The sequence below is a fragment of the Stegostoma tigrinum genome, chromosome 6 (genome assembly GCF_030684315.1).
Source record: "Stegostoma tigrinum isolate sSteTig4 chromosome 6, sSteTig4.hap1, whole genome shotgun sequence".
In the NCBI taxonomy this organism is placed as follows: Eukaryota; Metazoa; Chordata; class Chondrichthyes; order Orectolobiformes; family Stegostomatidae; genus Stegostoma; species Stegostoma tigrinum.
The window spans coordinates 100,056,967-100,076,807 of NC_081359.1; the positions used below are offsets into that span (position 1 = coordinate 100,056,967).

Below are 19,841 nucleotides of genomic sequence, written 5' to 3' on the forward strand. Positions count from 1 at the left end.
GCTTTCCTGCTCCTAAGATGCTGCTTGGCCTGCTGTGTTCATCCGGCTCCACATCTTGTCACCTTATATTGCTGAAGTAGTTCTATTAAAGGTTAAAGCTTTTGGCAGATATGAAAGAGGTGCTCAGGGCTACAACTGGAAGAAAGTAGCCCCATTTGTGGAAGGATCAGTAACTAATTTAAGGTTACTGACAAGGCAAACAAAAATAATGTGAAGTAGATTTTTACACAGAAAATGGTTTGATTCTGGTAATGAACTGCCTCTGCTTGCAAGTGTGTAGCCAAATTCAGCTCTAACTCCATTTATAAATTTGCTGATGACACCTCTGCAGTGGATTACATCTCAAACAATGATGACATTGAGTTCAAGGAAGAGATAGAGAGCTTTGTGGCAGGGTGTACAGACAACAATCTCTCATTAAATGTCAGCAAAACAATGGAGTTAGCATTGCTTTTAGGAAGTGGAGTGGAAGACACCCCCCTGTCTGTATCAGTGATGCTGAGGTGGAGATGATTGAGAACTTCAAGTTTGCAGGAATAAATATCACCAGCAATCTGACCTGGTCATCTATGTTGACACTACAGTCAAGAAAGCACGCCAATGCCCTTACTTCCTCAGAAGGCTCAGGAAATTCAGCACATTCACAACTAAGTTACCAATTTTTAAAGATGCACCACGGAAAGCATCCTATCTAGATGCTTCACAGTGTATTACATAGAACATTAGAGCACAGTACAGGCCCTTCGGCCCTTGATGTTGTGCCGACCTGTCATACCCATCTCAAGCCCATCTAACCTACACTATTCCATGTACGTCCATATGCTTATCCAATGATGACTTAAATGTACCTAAAGTTGGCGAATCTACAACCGTTGAAGGCAAAGCGTTCCATTCCCTTATTACTCTCTGAGTAAAGAAACTACCTCTGACATCTGTCCTATATCTTTCACCACTCAATTTAAAGCTATGCCCCCTCGTGCTCGCCGTCACCATCCTAGGAAAAAGGCTCTCCCTATCCACCCTATCTAACCCTCTGATTATTTTATATGTTTCAATTAAGTCACCTCTCAACCTTCTTCTCTAGAATGAAAAAAGCCTCAAGTCCCTCAGCCTTTCCTCGTAACACCTTCCCTCCATACCAGGCAACATCCTAGTAAATCTCCTCTGCACCCTTTCCAAAGCTTCCACATCCTTCTTATAATGCAGTGACCAGAACTGTACACAATACTCCAAGTGCGGCTGCACCAGAGTTGTATTATGGCAACTGTTCTGTTCAAGATTACAAGAGATTACAGACAGTTGTGAAAACAGCCCAGTCCATCATGAAAACCAGCCTTCTCTCCATTGACCCTGCCTACAATTCCATCTGCCTCAGGAAAGCCAATGTAATCAAAAACCCCTCCAAACCTGGTTATACTCTCTTCCTCTAGGAAGAAAATACAGCAATTTGAAAACACGCACCAACAGTTTTAAAAACAGCTTCTTCGCCAATGTTACAAGATTTATGGATGGACCTCACATATATTAGAGTTGATCTTTCACTGCTCCTTCTCTGTAGCTATAATACTATATTCTGAATTCTGTTTTATTACTCTGATGTACTTATGTAAGGTATGATTTGCCTGGATAGTAGGCAAAACAATACTTTTCACTGTATCTCAGTACATGTAACAATAATAAATGAAATGAAATGCAATGAAATCAAAAAGACTTTCAAAACAGAGTTGGGCCAGTACCTGAAAAGAAAGAAAATTGTAAGAGTGTGAGGAAAAGGCAGGGAAATGGGGATAAGAGAATTGCTGTTGCCGATAGAATTTCTTATGTTACTAGGAAGAGATAACACAGTGTGGTGCTGGAGGAACACAGCAGGCCAGGCAACATCAGAGGCACAGGAAAGCTAACATTTCGGGTCTGGGCCATTCTTCAGGAATTTTTCTAAAGAAGTGTCCCAACCCGAACCATCAGCTTTCCTGCTTCTCTGGTGCTGCCTGGCCTGCCATTCCTCTAGCTCTGCACTAAGCTATCTCTGATTCCAGCATCTGCAGTTCTTACTATCTTCATATATCACTAGTCTGCTTCTGCTCTATGCTCTTATTTCCTTTACTTGTGCATGCCTATTTTTGAAGCTACTATGCAATCTGCTTTAACCAAATCAAAACAATATCTGAATAAATCAAAATCTGAATAAAGATAAATAATTATGAACTGCTCTGAAATTATGGTGTCTGTCAGAAAACTGCATACTTCTAAAAAATCTGTGAACCACATTTCTAACTTTTAAGGAAAAAAGTCCCAGCCATTTGTAGTTGTTTTGTTCATAGATCATAGATCATAGAATCCCTACAACCATGGAAACAGGCCCTTCGGCCCAACAAGTCCACACAGACTCTCAGACCATCTCACCCAGACCCATTCCCCTGTAACTCACCTAATCTACACATTCCTGAACACTACAGCTTGTTATTTTTGTTTACTATGAAAGAGTCAGCCTCTAACACATCAATGCAGTCACAAATTCTTTCCAGGATGAAGTCAGACTGTCCAGTACAAGTATGCAAATTCTTAACAGCCAGATTTTTTTTATTAAACTGGTGGTATGGTGCGTAGTGCTGACCATTATTATGTGGTAAAGTGGACCATAAATTAAGGATCAACCCATATGCTGTTGACTAAGGAAATCCAAAAGTTGTAGGTTTTTTTATGCATTCCAGAATCAGCCTTAACAATGCCTCAACAATACAGCAATAATTGACATATTAGAAATTGCATGAATTTGAAGATTAGATCAAGGCTGTGATCTTAGAAAACAGAACTGCACAGCTCAGGAATGGGCCCTTCAGCCCACAATGTTGTGCCAAAAATGATGCCAAATTAAATTAGTCCTTTCTGCCTGTCCTTAGTCCATATCCTTCCATTTCCTGCATGTTCGTGTGCTTACTTAGAAGTCTCTTAAACACCCCTCTCTTAAGCACATACATATTAGTTGTTGGGTAGTTGTCAGTTAGATAAAAAATGAGCACCCTCTCTTCACATTTCTCCACACTCTTTCAAAGGAAATTACTTAAAATAAGTTTAAAGCTTTCTGTATAAGAACAACAGAATGATGTTCATTGCCTCTGCAGCAAATATATGTGGTGGCTTGAATGAAATTATATCTTTCATTCATTAATGGCTTGAGGACATCCCTGGCTAGGCCAGCATTTATTATCTAGGGCAGTTAAAAGTTGACCACATGGCTGTGGGCCTGGAGTCAGCTGTAGTCCAAGCCAGGATAACAATTTCTTTCCCTTAAGGATATGAGTAAGCCAAATGGGTTTTTCCTGACAATTGATTCATGGCTATCATTAAGTTCTTTATTCCAGTTTTTTTTTAAAATTCACATTGTGCTGCGGCAGGATCTGGACACAAGACCCCAACACATGACTTCAGTCTCTAATTTAACAGCCCAGCAACAATACCACTAGACTGTTACCTCCCATGATACTAGTATCCTAGTAAATTCCAAACACAAGGGTTCGCAACAAGGAACTCTGTTCAGGTGAGTAATTTCTTCTCTGTAATGGCCTGTTTCAAACTAAAACATATTAAAAAAATCTTTCTATTTTACATAGTGCATTTAACCAAACTTCCCTGGGTACCTCAAGATAACCACGAGAGAATAGGCAACATCACAGAGTTGTTTCTCATTGGACATAAATAGTGCAGTATGGGAGGGGTTACAAAGTTGGTCAGTTGGTTGAAGTCTATCTATCAGAAGCATGGAGGAAAACATATGCAGAGAAACATATGGAATAGAATTACTGGAACCAGACAGTAGAACTTATGCAATGAACTTTTCTGCAACGTAACAGTAACATCGAGTCAGGTATATCTCTGACTGCCATGTATTGTAATAATTTGTCTTTATATGTAGTAAATGTGTTATAAAGTCGCTCAAGCATAAAGACTATTTATGACCTTGCCTTCTCCTCGGCCTGTCTGTCTTGAACCAAAATTCATAGTTGTGTGAACAAAACAATACAAAAATGGACTGCCTCGAAGGAAGGAGAGAATTGGAATAGATGGGTTGTTTTCAGCATGGCAAACAAAAACTGGTGGCATGCCACAGAGATCAGCACTTGGGTCTTATCTATTTATAAGCCACTCACACTGAAGGGTCAAATTTGCAAACAGTGCAAGTTTAGATAGTGAAGCAAGTTGAGAATACAGCATTAGGCAGCTGCAGAGTGATGCAGATAGATCAAGTGGGTGGGCAGAAATAGCCTCTCTGCCGGCGGTTTCAGGGTAGAGGAAGATTGTGATAGCCATATTGTTCTCCCTTAGTTAGACACGTGCAAAAAAACAAATTGTAGATGGACTTTCTTGAAAATATTCTGAAATCCACTACACAGACGAAAGGCTTACAGAAACTGCTAATCTGAGATAACACAGTGTGAAGCTGGATGAACACAACAGGTCAAGCATGATCAGAAGAGCAGGAAAGTTTGACATTTTGGGTCGAGACCCTTCTTCAGAAATGGAGGGGGGGAAAGGGGTTCTGAAATAAATAGGGAGACTGGGGAGGCAGATAGAAGATGGCTAAAGGAGAAGATAAGGTGAGAGGAGATAGACAAGTCAAAGAGGTGGGGTTAGAGCCAGTAAAGGTGAGTGTACGTGGGGAGTTAGAGAGGACAGACAGACCAAGGAGGCGGGATGAGGTCAGTGGGTAGGAGATGGGGGTGGGGCTTGAGGTGGGAGGAATGGTTAGGGAGGCGTGGACTAGCTGGGCTGGATTTGGGACGTGCTCGGGGGCAGAGAGATTTTGAAGCTTGTGAAGTTCACATCGATACCCTTGGGCTGCAGGGTTCCCAAGCAAAATATGAGATGCTGTTCCTGCATCTTTTGGGTGGCATCATTGTGGCACTGCAGGAGGCCCAGGATGGACATGTCATCCGAGGAGTTGGGGGGAGGTGGAGGGGGGAGTTGAAATGGTTCATGACTGGGAGGTGTAGTTGTTTGTTGCGAACTGAGCGTAGGTGTTCCGCAAAGCGATCCTCAATCCTCATAAGACAAAAGGCTGTTCAGCCCAATGTGTTCATGCCTGTGTTTTTTGTGTGTTCTTCCAATCGTCAAAGATGGAGGCTGGCAATCTTATAGACATTAATACACACACCCATGCAAGTTGTTTTATATATATATGTTGCACAGTTGTAACATTTATCAGGATGCAGAAGTCTGCACACGCTCATTGATTAATTTAATTCATACATATAATTTCTTTTAAAAATTATTCTTTCACAGGAAGCAAATGGTGCTGGTGAGATCAGCATTTGTTGCCCACCTCTAACCACTGTTGAGAAAAGACCATACCTGGTGGTGGTTGGATAGCTATTACAGTCCAGTTACTTTCTTTTTTAATTATTTTGCGCCAAGTCAGGACCATACTTTTAACTCGTATGTAAACCCCCCGGTGTAATTCAAATGCTTTTGTGTATTCTGGCTCCAGAAGCCTGGAATCCTGTGATAGAAGTTCAAACAAATAATTACTGTCATTTGTGATCATCCTCACTTTAATTATGTCTTTTCTGCATTTTAAACTTTGCTAAATAGTGGCAATAACGAATAGGTTAATATTTGCTCTTGAACCACAAGATTCTGGAATTAAGGCCCCCTTAAATATCAATGCTCATACTGCAGTGCACTACCAAATGAATTCAGTTCCTCCTTGTCTGGTTTGAAGAGAACACTCATGATTTTGGATCCATCTATCAAAATACCCACTGAGCCTTATCCTCCCCGTGGAAAATGGTCCCAACTTCTCCAATCAATTTTCATACTTGAAGCTTCTCTTTCCCGAGTCTTTCTTGGGCTTTCTCAAAATCTTTCCTGAAATGTACTGCCCAGGACTGGAAACAACACTCCAGCTGAACTTCTCCAGCAATTTCGGTTGTTTCAGATTTTCAGCATCAGCAGTCCTTTGGTTTTTGTTTGAGGAATATTAGTGTTTTGCTCAACATAACTTCCTTGCTCTCATACTCTATGCACTGTTAATTAAGTCTAGGATCCTGTATACATTATTAACTGCTCCCTAAACTTGTCCTGCCAGTTTTATGGTTTATGCACAAATGTACAAAAGACCTTTCACAGGGCCTTCTGCTCCTGCACTGCTTTTTGAATTGCATCCTTTATTTTGCATTATCTCTCCATGCTCAAACTTCCAAATGAATCAAACTCCAAAGGAATTACTTCACAGTTTTCCACATTGAATTTAATCCATGGCTTCTCCACCCATTTCACCATTTCCAAAGTGTGTACTGACAACTCTGATGGGCTTGATTGGAAACCAATTAAATGTTGCCATCAATTAACTTACTCTTTCTTCCCTTCCCTATCTGTACCACCAGAACAATTGACCTCAAGGGCTGATGCATGAAGGAATTCAAGCATTGTGTTTATTTCCTTTGGAATGATGTGGGCAGGGTCAGAGGCAGTATGAAACAAGGAAGGCGAATCATCATTCAAATCTATCTATTACTGTCTAATGATGGTGGTTGTTGGGGGTTGGGGAGGGGTTGCAAAAACATAAGGAAGTAAATCTAATAGTGCGGAGACCTGGGTCATTACACTAGTGTGTGCTTCTTGTGATCAGGATTTTGAGTGCTAGCAGTTTGATAACACATAACCCACACTGGGACAGAGGTTAAAATTGTGTAATCTACATCTTTGCCATTTTAATGAAGCCCTTTTCCTCTTAAACAGACAACCCTCCAGTGCCTAATTTCAGACCTTGAAAATGGTGATGGACCATTTGATCCCATTCCCTGTCTCATCATGTTGAAGGTTTTTGGCAAAAGGCATGGGGAAGGTATGAGGAAGAATATTCTTAAGCAGTCATAATGGCCATAACCTGGAACCTCTACCTGAAAGTCTTCAAGTGGAGAGGATGAATGACTCATGAATATGGACCCTTGAAGAAAATAAATGGGAAGGAGTGAGAGAGTGCTACTGACTGAATTTTTCTGCGGAATGCCAGCGCGGATTTGATGGACCAAAGGGCCTTCCTTGCATCATAATGCCTCTGACTTTAATTTAAGCTCTTACCTACATCATTCCCAAGAAAATAAACCCAATAACTAAGATTCCTTCGTATATCAAGTTCGTATGTTGAATTGTGGCTGCAGAGATAGAAATTCATCATTTTTAATTGATTGTAATATTTAGGTAGTCCCTAATCAACCTGATCAGAAACATTAGGCCACACCTCAGAAGCAAGCAGGGACTTGAACCTGTTTTACCTAGCTCTGAACTTGGATCACTACCAGTGTACCACAGTGGAGAAATCAGGATGGGTATAATCTCGTCAAATCCTTCACTAATCAAAAAGCCTTAAATTATAATTACTTGAGATTAGATTTTAAAGATAAAGAGGAAATAACAAAATCTTACTTCTTGCCAAGTTTGAGAATCGAAGTACTTGTACTCAAATGGATATCTAACACATATATTAGCTTTTCTGATTTCACTGAGGCTATCATTCCAAGAAATTGTCAATTCCCCGAGCTGTCTGTCCACAATCATGAGGTTGGTCGGCGGATTAAGATCGGCTGTTTAATGACAAGTGAAAACAATTCAATAAGTAGAAAAGGTAATTGTAAATATGTTCAGTTTAGTTCACATTCTCGTTGCAGTTCAACATTAACAGCCACTGACAGAAAACATATGCCCTCCTGGAGACTTAACACAATTCTTTGTCACCACACAAGGTGGGAATGTTCACTTCAAATCCCATTCAAATCTTTCCTGCATAGAAACTTGGAAAATAGGAGCAGGAGTAGGCTATTCAGTCCTTCAAGCCTGGTCTGTCATTCATTACGATCATGGCTGATCATTCTACTCAGCTGCCTGATTCTGCTTTTTCCACATATCCTTTGCTCCCTTTAGCCCTGAGTTCTACATCCAACTCCTGCTTGGAATCATGCATTTCTTAGTCTCCACTGTTTTCTGCGGTAACAAGTTTTACAGGCCCTTTGGTTGATGAAATTTCTCCTTAACTTAGGTTCTTTACTGGGATTCTGAAAACAGTCAAAATGTCTCACCCTCACTGAGAAGGATCCACTCATTGTTTGATCCATAAGTCTACACTTAGTGAAAAAAAACAAGTTAGCTAAATTCCCAATTTTCTCATAATTCCCAACTGTGCTGCAAATTTCATCAGTTTGCCCAGAAATTGGTTCTGTCATTGAAAAGATCTATTATGTCCTTCTACATTCTTCAAGAACATACTCCAGAGGAGAAATTATTTCTTATTTTAGCCTTATTAGTTTAGGAATCAATCTTGTGGCTATTTTCTGGACTCATTGCAACACCCTCTATTCCTTCCCTGTAAAAAAGAAACCTCACATCTCAGTTCCTATGCTACCATACTGGAGAGATGATGGCCTAGTGATATTATTGTTGGACTGTTAATCCAGAGACCCAGCTGATGTTCTGGGGACTGGAGTTCAAATCCTGCCACAGTAGATGGGGGAATTTGAATTTAACAAAAATCTGTGTTTAAAAGTTGCAGGATGATCATGAAACCATTGTTAATTGTCAGGAAATACTCATTTAGTTCACTCAAGTCTTTCAGGGAAGGAAACTGCCTATCTGTGACCCCAGACCCACTGCAATGTGGTTGGCTTTTAACTGCCCTCTGGGCAATAAATGCTGGCCAAGTTAGCAAATCCCACATCCCATGAGGGAATAAAAATTAATAATACCAAAGTTAGGTGCAATTTCAAAATTGCTACTTGTAACTTGGGTGTCACATCCCTGGATACAAAATATAAATCTTTCCTGGCTATTTATAAACACCGAACCAACAGTTTTAGTAACCAGTCCACTGAAGCATTTATATCTCCTTCCTGTTTTGTTACATCAAGCACCGCAGAATTTCTGTTTCACACTAATTCTAAACTGTCAAAACTCATCATTTTACAGGTGGTAGTATTAAGATTCACCCATCATTTGTTTAGCTAGTGGCCTTGGTTGTTCAGGTCCCTGGAGATGACTGGCATAGGTGACAGGTACAGCACACAATATTGCCTTACTTGCAAACCTAAGCACAAAGGTTGTTAATCTGCCCTCCGAGCCTTTACAAAAATGATAACTGGCAGGCACTTAACAATTAATCTGTGTGAGTCTCCATTCTGCCAGCACCCTGGTCATCATCAATGCTTGTTCCTCACCCTTCAGTCACGCATCAAGCCAAATGTATATCTTGCCATTTATCCATTTTGTACCAGTCACATGGGGTAATGTTAAATGTTTATCACAATGCTGGTAGATCATGGTAGGTCATGCTAATCACCTCATCCTTTGTCATTGATTTTATGATCATCATTAAGCTCCTGGTTGTTACTCAAGTGTAAAAAGAGCTCTTGTTGTGCACATGATAGTTTTTCTGCCTCTAATCCAGGGGGTGTACAAGTTCAACCACTGCTGGTTCTGGAGGTATCAGTGCCAGCTCTGAACAGGCTGATTTTGGGGAAAACGGTCAGCTTTCCTGCTCCTCCGATGCTGCTTGGCCTGCTGTGTTCATCCAGCTCTACACCTTGTTATCTCGGATTCTCCAGCACCGGCAGTTCCCATTATCTCTGATACTGCTCATACATAATGTAGACTTTAGGAAATGAAGACTCTTTCTAATCACAAATTGTTTTATATAATTAATTGTTAGTGGTATCCTCCTTCAGAGCCCCAATTGCCTTGCAACCCCCAGCCACCAGCCCTAACCATTGCATTGGATCACACATTTGTAATTTGAGGAATCATTCCTCGTCTCTTTTTATGAAGATCGTGTTACACATTTTCTGCTTTCTAATTCACATCATGTTCCTTTATTCCAATAAGCTCTGAAGAAAAGTAGGGGCATTACAGTCAATGAAGTTAACCTTGAAGGGTCATTAAAGCGTAGTTCTTGACAACAAGGGCAAACATGGTGAACTAATCTGGTTTTTGCTGTTTTTGGATGTGGCTAGGATGAATCAGAATACAAAGAGTAGTTCCTGCCTCTTCCAAATGTGCAAAGGAGTGTCTGACATTGACCTGAGGGTGTAGCATTCTCCAGTCATTAGGAGATCATGCATCCAAAAAATGTTTCACTCACTTCAAATTACACAGAAGTGCCAATCTGTTTTGAGCGCTTAAGGGTCTATAGTGGGGTGTGATACTATTGTCTTCCAAGTAGATCACACTGCACTCTGTCATGTGCTCCTCTCTTAACTTTGACACCATTGTTCCCCTTTTCAGTGGCTAACAGTCAAAACATAATGATTTAGCAATTCCACCATTTTTCTCTGAGTGTAGACAGTAGGCACAGTACCCTCTCGATTTTAAGTGTCTCCCTTGCCTTCCAGCCTCCTAGTTGTGGGGGTGGGGTGGGTTTGAGGGCAAAAAATGCCATTTCATCTGGAGATGTTCATAGGTACTAGTTTAGAAATAAGGGCTTTAGGGAAGATGGAAGTGGGATTCAGAAGAAGGTGCTAATGTTGTTGAAAGGAAATGGGAAGAAAAACTAACTGCATAATTGGTATTAGTTTAATACTTACAAAGGTTTCCTTGGACTTTCGTGCATCTACTATCTAACTCCACTGGTAAAACAAAGGAGATTACAAGGCAACAGGCAAGTGGGACCATAGTGGAAATCTTCATCTGAAACACTGCCTACTCCGAAAGAAGGTCAGATGCTGATGATGAAACACCCTGGAAAACAGCAACATGAAAAGAACATTGGATTATCAATTTAGAAAGAGTTTTGATATAATGGATATATATTGCTTTTAACTCAACTTTAAATCAGGGCTGTCAGGAAGGCAAGTCGCATAAACTGTCATGCAAAAGATAACATCTCAGACAGTGTCAGCTGAGCTCGCGGCTCGAATTCAGAGATGAGAATGCCACAATATAACCACATTGACCAAGACATGAAGGAGAAGAAGAGGAAGTTTGGAACAGAACTGAAGTTGGAAACTATTGGGTTAGTTTTTCACAATGATCATACGACAGTCTTTGACAAGAGAAAGCCTGTTCCTACCACAGAATTACAAAATTGTTACAATCCAGAATGAGCCCAGAATTCCTGCAATGGCTTTCCAAGTAAGCAATACCCCAAGGGCCAATGCCCTGTCCCTTCCCATTATCTATTTTCTAATAATTAAGCTTTGATAGATTCTGCTTTAACCATGACCTTCCCAGATCTTATTTGTGCTTTGGAGCTGGAAATTGTCTTTATCTCAGAACAGGAACAGCATATTCCACCAGTTCCTATTTTTATATTGATACACGGCAGTCATCAATAAGCCAGATCAGTGCCAGCTGTACCATACCAATGCCATTCATTGTGCATCAGGCAGGAACTAGTAGATATCATGATGAAAACCCTGATCCGGTGCAACAGTATCATTCTTTCTTCCAGCTAAAACAGATGGGCCTACATATTTTATATGCTATAGATCAGAGGGAGGGCTTCAACTTTAGCAAAGGGAAACCTATGAAGCAAAGCTTTTAAAAGTGCAAATAAAAGCAGAATACTGTGGATGCTGGAGAATAGAAATAAAATCAGGAAATGCTGGAGAAAATCTGTATCATCAGTGAGAAACAGATTAAATATTTTGAGTCTGATTCAAAGGAAAAAACATATTCCCTCATGGGACATGGGCATCGCTGACAGGTCCAGCATCCATTGCCCATTCCTTGTTGCCTTGAGAAGGCGTTGGTGAGTTGCCTTCTTGAACAGCTGTAGTGCACGTACTACAGGTTGACCCACAATGCCATTCCCTTGGAGGAGGGTGCTTTTCGCATGTGTCTGCTGCCATTGTCCTTCCAAATGGATGTGGTCATGGGTTGTGTAGGTGCTGTCTCAGGAGCCTTTGTGAATTTCAGCCGTATACCTTGCAGATGGGCAATAAATGCTAGCCCGCTCACCAACACCCACAAACTGAATGAGAAAAACACCCATGCTTCTGACCATCAGTGGTGGAAAGAACAGAAACTTGTGAATCTGGTACCTATTAAGCTGGTTGCTTTGCCCTGGATGGTGTCAAGCTTCTTGAGTGTTGTTGGAGCTGCATCCATCCAGGCAAGTGGGGAGTATTCCATCACACTCCTGACTCTCCTTTAGAAAAGGTCATACCTGACTCAAAATGTTAACTTTGTTTCTCTCCCAATAGATGCTGCCAGAACTGCTGAGTTTCTACATAATTTTCTGTTTTTATTTCTCCAAGTGTCATTCTCCTTTAATAATGTGCTACCAGTGGAATACGAATGGTGTATCTTGATAACATACATTAAGAGGTGTATAGGTTGTGTTCCTTGATAACATACCATCGATGATATGTGAGTGGTGCATGTTAACAATGTGGTATTCTTATTTGTGAAAGCTACACTATTTCTCATTGGCTTCATCTATCGGTGAGGAGTCCATCGATTAAAATCTGAGAATTCTAAGTAGTTGTCACATTCAGCATCTGACAGTGACAGAGATCTGTTTATTGTATGTGTGTGTACATGTGTGCAGTGGTGGGGGGAGATGCAGAGTTAAATGAGGCCTGAACAACACCAAGAGGAGAAACCACAGGAAGCTGTGAGAAACTTGGTCAGCTAACACAGTGAGGGTTGACGGTCTGGGTGAGTTCACAACCATAGATTGTTCATCACATCTTCTTCCAATATGATTTTGAAAAGAATCTGCATGAAAGCAAATGGTGGCTAGCAGGAAACTCACTGCATATGATCTGTTCAAAGCAAGAGTAATTTTCATTGACAGAGAAGGAGGCACTATCAGAATATTGACCACTGATTCTTTTTAATAAAACTCATCTTATCGACCGAACGGCCTGGTAGGTTTTAACCAGGTTGAACAAGGACCCTGGCAATCTGGGTAAATGAATGACTTTCATTTTATGGAGAAATTAGCTGCGAGAACTACCATTATTCTCCTTGTAAGATAGGGTTGACCTGCATATAGTTAGGGAACCTTAATTTAGATATTTGTGGATTTTATTCTTTTTGCCAATTCATGGGATGCGGGCGTTGCTAGGTAGCATTTATTGCCACCTCTAATTATCCAGAGGGCAATTAAGAATCAACCACATTGTTGTGGTTCTGGAGTCACCTTTAGACCAGGCCAATTGAGGTCAGCAAATTATTAATGAACCAGGTGGGTTTTTACAACAATTGACTGCAGTTACATTCCATATATTTATATCACAATCTGCCATAAATCCAATTCCTCACAACATGAGTCTGGCAATCTGGAGAATTACTCCAGTACCATGACCACTGGTCCACCACCCACCAAACCAACCCACCACCAACCTCCTGAAAAGGCACTGATGCTCTGCCTTCTTGAATCACTGCAGTTTAGATGCTGTAGGTACATCTACAGGGTGAGATTTCCAGGACTTTGACTCAGCGACAATGAAGGAATGACAATAAACTTCCAAGTAGGATGGTTAAGGATTTGGGGGGGAACTTGCGGGTACTGATGTTTCTTTGTATCTGCTGCTCTTGTCCTTCTGGTTGGAAGCAATCATGGGAAGGTGCTGCCTATCGTGTCTTCATATTTTTCTTATGAAGCAACGAAAGATGGCTAAGCCTAGGGCATGACCCTGAGGATTCCCTGCAGAGGTGTCCTGTTCAGTCTGGTCCTAATTCTCAGACTATATCCCCTAGTTCTAGAAACCCCAACCAGCGGAAATAGTTTATCTTTATCTACCCTGTCTTTTCCTGTTAATATCTTGAAGAATTCAATTAGATCACCCCTTAACCTCAAAATTCTAGAGAAAATAGACCTAATTTCTATCAACACTCCTCATAACTTAACCCCTAAAATTGAGGTATCATTCTTGTAAACCTACATTGTATTTCTTCCAAGGCCAATATATCCTTCTCAAGGTGAGGTGTCCAGATCTGCTCAGAGTCCTCCAAGTAAGGTTGAACCAGGGTTTTGTATAACTGCAACATAACTCCTATGTCCTTGTACACTAGCCCTCTAGTTATTAAGGCCAGCATTTCTTTAGCTTTCTTAATTAGAAATTGAACCTGCGCTGTTGGTGTTACTCTGCAAAGCTCAGACAGCGTGAGTACCAGGGACACACGCTGCCAAGGTGTGCAGCAGATAATTTGGACTGTGCAACATTCTACTGCTGCTATTAGGAGTTGATTCCCCCAACTCACAATATTCTGAAGCATTCTGAGCCCAAAGACAAACAGAAACCTTCTGATATATAATTCCATAGAAATGTTGAGAAATAAATGAGCTTCTGAACCTCAGCAACCTAGGCATTGACAATTTGCAAGTGACTGCGAATCTATTCCTGTGTTGATTTATACATCTGCTTTTCCAGGAAAGCTCCTCCTTTCGGTTTGTCTTCCAACAAATAGGGAAGAAAAAGACAAGAATCCCCAGGGGAAAAACTATTTCCAAGCTTTTCACTTTCGTGGAAATTCCTAAGCGAGAATGACTTGTGACTGTGACTTCTGAATGAGGTTAGGGACATTCAAAGATTGAAAAACGCAAGACAGCCAATTGCAAATAATTTTCAGTCTCCTGGAGCCATGAAACTCTGCATGGTATGTTTAACATTGTCTTTCCTCAGCTTCCTTCCTTAACAACAAAACTTAATTTGGTACACGTTGGGTTATAGAATCAAAGATACAAGTGGAAAGTGTTTGGATATTAGCGAAGAATTAGATTCAATTCAATTTTGAAGTCTACGTTTCTCCCTGACTGACACAACCATGGATTTCCTTTTCTTTGCTGGGATTGCTGAGCACTGTATGCAAATGGTCCTGGAGAAATGGAACTTGGATTTTTCAATCCACTGAAGACTCAGCTCAGGTTCATTCATGCTCCGAATGCTTCCCTGAACCATCAAATGGAAGTTGGCACCAGATGCTAGAAAACAGCAGAACAACATAGAGGATTGCCCCAATTAAAATCATCTACTTTTCCTCCCTTCAAACGGGAGGAGGAAGAATAGAAATGTCAGAGATGGGTTAGTGGGCAGACGACAGGAGAGAAGAAGGTGAGTAGGCAGGAAAGCAAAGGAAGCGTACAAAACTGGAGGAGATTCATAGCGAAATGCAGATGACTAACATCCAGGGCACGGAGACACAAATGGTCAGTCATTCCTCAATATCGCCAAGGAATTTTACACCAGGAGGTTGATGTCATTGTTTGGACTCATGATGTTGTGAATTAGGGGTGCAGTCAGAGTGATAGAGTCATACAGAATGTTCCAACTCTTCCATACTGACCAAGTTTCCCAAACTAAACCAGCTCCATTTGTGGGTAGTTGGCCCATATCCCTCTAAACCTTTTCTATCCATGTAACTGTCCCAATGTCTTTTAAATGTTGTTACTGTACCTGCATCTAACAAGTCCTCTGGCTGTTCATTTCACGTATGAGCCATCCTCTGTGTGAAAATGCTGACCTTCAAGTCCCTTTTAAATCTTTCTCCTTTCACGTTAAAAATATGCCCCCTAGTTTTGGTCTCCCCCTTGGGGAAAAGACATTTGCTATTCACCTTATCTATGCTCCTCATGATTTTATAAACCTCAATAAGGTCACCCCTTAACCTCCTACACTCCTCTGAAAAAAGATCCCAGCCTAGCCAGCTTCTCCTTTTGACTCAAACTCGCCAGTCCTGACAATATCCTGGCAAATCTTTTCTGAAACCTCTCCAATTTAATAGTATCTTTCCTATAGCAAGACAACCAGAACTGTACACAGTAACCCAAAAGAGGCTTCACCAATGTCCTGTACAACCTCAGCATGACATCCTCACTCTCATACTTACTGGTTTCAACAATGAAGGCAAGCATACTAAACACCTTCTTAGCCACCCTGTCAAGATGTGATACAAATTTCAAAGAACTATATGCCTGCATCTGTAAGGCTCTCTGTTCAGCAACACTCACCATGGCCCTTCCATTCACTGCATAATTTCTGCCTTTGTTCATTTTACTAAATTTTACACACTTGGAATATTGTGTTGAGTTCTGGTCACCTCATTATAAAAAGGATATGGGAAGCTTTAGAGAGGGTGTAAAGGAGATTTACCAGGATGCTGCCTGGACTGGAAGGTAGGTCTTATGAGGAAATGTTGAGGGAGCAAAGAAGGATGAGAGGTGACTTGATAGAGATGTGCAAGATGATGAGAGGTATCGATAGAGTGGATCGTCTGAGACTTCTTCCCAGGGCAGAAGTGATTGTTGCGAGGGCCCATAATTTTAAGGTGATTGGAGGAAGGTATAGGGGAGATGTCAGAGGTAGGTTCTTCACACAGAGAGTGGTGGGTGTGTGAAATGCACTGCCAGCAGTGGTAGTGGAGTCAGATACTTTAGAGACTTTTAAGCAACTCTTCGATAGGCACATGGAGGATAATAAAATGTAGGTATGCAGGGTAGTTTGATTTAGTAGGATAATAGGTCAGCACAACATCACGGGCCAAAGGGCCTGTAATGTGCTGTATTGATCAATGTTCTACCTTCTAAAATGCAATACCTCACGTTTATCCATTTGAGTAGCAGTTGCAAAGGTTGACTGGTGTGACCTGAGCTGGGGAATAATGGAGTTAGGGTGGATGGGGAAAAGAGTTTGCAGAATTGTTTGCCCCAAAGGAAAGGTGTGTGGGGGCTGCAGTGACAGTGCACAGCATGAGGGACCTGAGTTCGATTCCACCCTCGGGTGGCTATCCTAGTGGAGTTTTCACATTCTCCCCGTGCCTGCATGGGTTTCATCGCACAGTCCAAAAATGTGCAGGTTAGATGGATTGGCCATGATAAGTTGCCCTGTAATGTCCAGGGATGTGTTGGTTGGGTGAGTTATGGGTGAGAAATTCAGGGTTACAAGGATAGGGTTAGGAGGAAAGTCTGGGTAGGATGATTTTTGCAGGGTCAGTGTGGACTTAATGGGCTGTATAGCCTGTTTCCACACTGTAGGGATTGGATGATAATGTGTAATCATGCTCTCTGGAACAATCTGAGATGCATTTGGTAAATTTGTTGCCATCAATCACTTTTATTGGAATTCATCAAAGTTCGTGGTACTATGTTGGAAAGGATGCTCACATAATGTCATCAGCAGAAGAGGGGTTCAATGTATTTGCCTTACATGATAATTAATAGCAAGCTACAATACATTTGAGACATAAAATGAACGTCTTATGTAACGTTTAAGAATGTGCACATATTACCTTTAGCTATATGAGCTTAACACCAGAACAAAAAACAGTACAACTGTTCAGAGTAATCATTTACTTCTCCCAGATACAGTCACTTTTAGCCTGATGGATGAAGTCAGTCAACCCTTCAGGTACTCGCTGCCTTTTACAACACTGGGAACAACAGAGGAGGGCCACAAGTGTATGGGGACTGGGGTCGATGGGGAATAAAGGGGTGGGCAGAACTGAGGGGGGGTGGGGAATGGGGAGCAAAGCTGAAATTGATGGAAGGGTAAGTATTGATTTGAAGGGCCATAATCCCAAACCTGTTAGAGTTAAGTCAGAGTCAAAAGCTGAGTATATTGTGGGAAAATGCCTGCAGTTCACGTGCTGACATAGCGTGGTGGCACCATCAGAACAGGCTCCCATGGAACCATTTCTGAAAACAAGATATTTGTGATCTCCCTGTGACACTCAGTAACACGGAACATTTCAATATGCACTGCTATTGGACCAGAGGATCCGGGAAAAGTGTGGGCGTTTGTGCCACAAATTCGTTGATGTTAAACAATATGTGTCGCTGAGCGAGTAATCCAGAATTCCACAGTAATGCTCGAGGGAAATAAAAACCGAAAGGTCTGCAGATGCTAGAAACGAGAAATAAAAACAGCAATAATCTGGAAAAGCTCGGCAGGTCTGGCAGCATCTGTGGAGAGAAAGCAAAGGTAAGGTTTTAGATTAAGTGTCCCTTTCTCAATGTTCTGAGGAAGGGTCACTGGATCCGAAAATTTCATCTGATTTCTCTGCACAAATGCTGCCAGATCTGCCGAGCATTTCCAGCGCTTCTGTTTATGTAATGTTCTGGGGATATGGTTTTGAATTCCACCGCGGCTGATGATGAAATTTGAATTCAACAAAAAGCCAGAAAGGAAAAGCTGGTCTCATACCACTATGTAACCAGTGCTGATTGTCATCAAAAGTCATCTGGTTCACTCTTGTCCTGAGAGGAAAGAAATCTGACATCCTTCCACAAGAACTACATGTGACTCCAGGCCTTTAAAAAATGCATGATTGATCTAAAACTATCCGTTGGGCAATTAGAAGTGAAAATAAATGCTGGCCTAGCCAATGGAGCCCACATCCCATGAGTGAAGAAATAAACTATTTAAAACATGATGGGTAACAGGCTGCTTTCCCTGGAGTGTTGTAGGTTGAGGGGTAGCCTTGTGGATGTTTACAAAATCATGAGGGACATGCATAAGGTGAATAGCCAAAGTCTTTTCCCCAGGGTAGCAGAGCCCAGAACTAGAGGGCATAGGTTTAAGGTGAGAGGGAAAAGATTTAAAAGGAACCTAAGGGGCAACTTTTTTCACACAGATGGTGGTGTGTCTATGGAAGGAGTGCTAGAGTAAGTTGTGGAGGCTGGGACAATTACAACTTTGAAAAGGCATCCGGATGGATGTATGAATAGCAGGAGGTGGGGAAATGATGGCCTATTGGTATTATCACTGGACTGTTCTCCCACCATGGTCGATGGTGGAATTTGAATTCAATAAAAAATATGTGGAATTAAGAATCTAATGACGACCATGAATCCATTGTTGATTGTCAGGAAAAAGTCATTTGGTTCATTAATGTCCTTTAGAGAAGGAAATTGCCATCCTTACCTGGTCTGGTCTACATGTGACTCTAGAGCCACAGCAATCTGACACTGAGCTGCCCTCTGGTCAGTTGGGGATGGGCATTAAATGCTACCTGGCCAGTTACACCCGCATCCTATTAATGAATAAAGGAATTGGAATGGTTTAGAGAGATATGGGCCAAGTGGTGGCAAATGGGAACAGATTAATTTAGGATACATGGTCAGCATGGGCACGTTGGGCTCAAGGCTCTGTTTCCATGCCATACAGACATGTGGCTCTATAACTGTAGCATGTCATGAAGAATGCGTACTTACATATAATCTCTGTCATATTACACATGAATGCTATTGTCACACTGCCATAAAAATAATGAAGATTACAAATGGAAATTGGAACAGTGTTGGTTTGATGACATCTGTTCAAAATATTACCATTCCCATTTGCAGCAAAGATATAAAAGCAAAAGCATCTGGCAAACAGAGTCACACATCTTTTGGAAATTGGCAGTGGGTCAAGTACAGGTGACACATGGACATTTACACAGTTCTAACAGAACAGCAGAAACTGGTGATTTCAAAATTGCTTTCAAAATCAACTCCACTAACCAAAAAATTTCCCTTGAGAGCAACTTTGTTTGGTATTTAAGAAGCACAGGTTGTGATGTAGTTTTCAGTGTAAGTGATGATATAAGTTGGACACTAATCAGTTAGTGGTCCTTTAATGCCTTTTCAACTTTTTAGTTCCAGCAATGAAAACGAGCTGACAAATGAGCCAATAGTTTGCTATCATCTATTTAGTACCACAAGGAAATGTCAAAATAATCCTCACTATCTATGATATGTAACGCGTGAGAGAAGTGCTATTATTGTGTGCAATTCTTCACAATTATGCAATGACAGAGGTATTCGTTGTACTGAGGATTGACTGTCAATTATAGAAAGCATCCAATATTGCTTTCAGAGAATCGAAGCTTGCAATTATGTAATGCCTTTCATGATTTCAAAATATCTT

At 41.2% G+C, this 19,841-nt stretch overlaps 1 protein-coding gene across 1 annotated transcript in view; it reads right to left on the reverse strand.

Annotated features, from left to right (window-relative positions):
• Positions 1-19,841, reverse strand: part of LOC125453583 (interleukin-13 receptor subunit alpha-2-like) — a 68,367-nt gene that overhangs the window by 28,677 nt on the left and 19,849 nt on the right. The window contains exons 2-4 of the mRNA XM_059646793.1: positions 10,569-10,722; positions 7,426-7,583; positions 5,350-5,497 (exon numbers count right to left, since the gene is read on the reverse strand). Of these exons, the coding sequence (XP_059502776.1) occupies positions 5,350-5,497; positions 7,426-7,583; positions 10,569-10,671 (409 nt within the window). The 5' untranslated portion in view covers positions 10,672-10,722. The remainder of the gene's footprint in view (positions 1-5,349; positions 5,498-7,425; positions 7,584-10,568; positions 10,723-19,841) is intronic.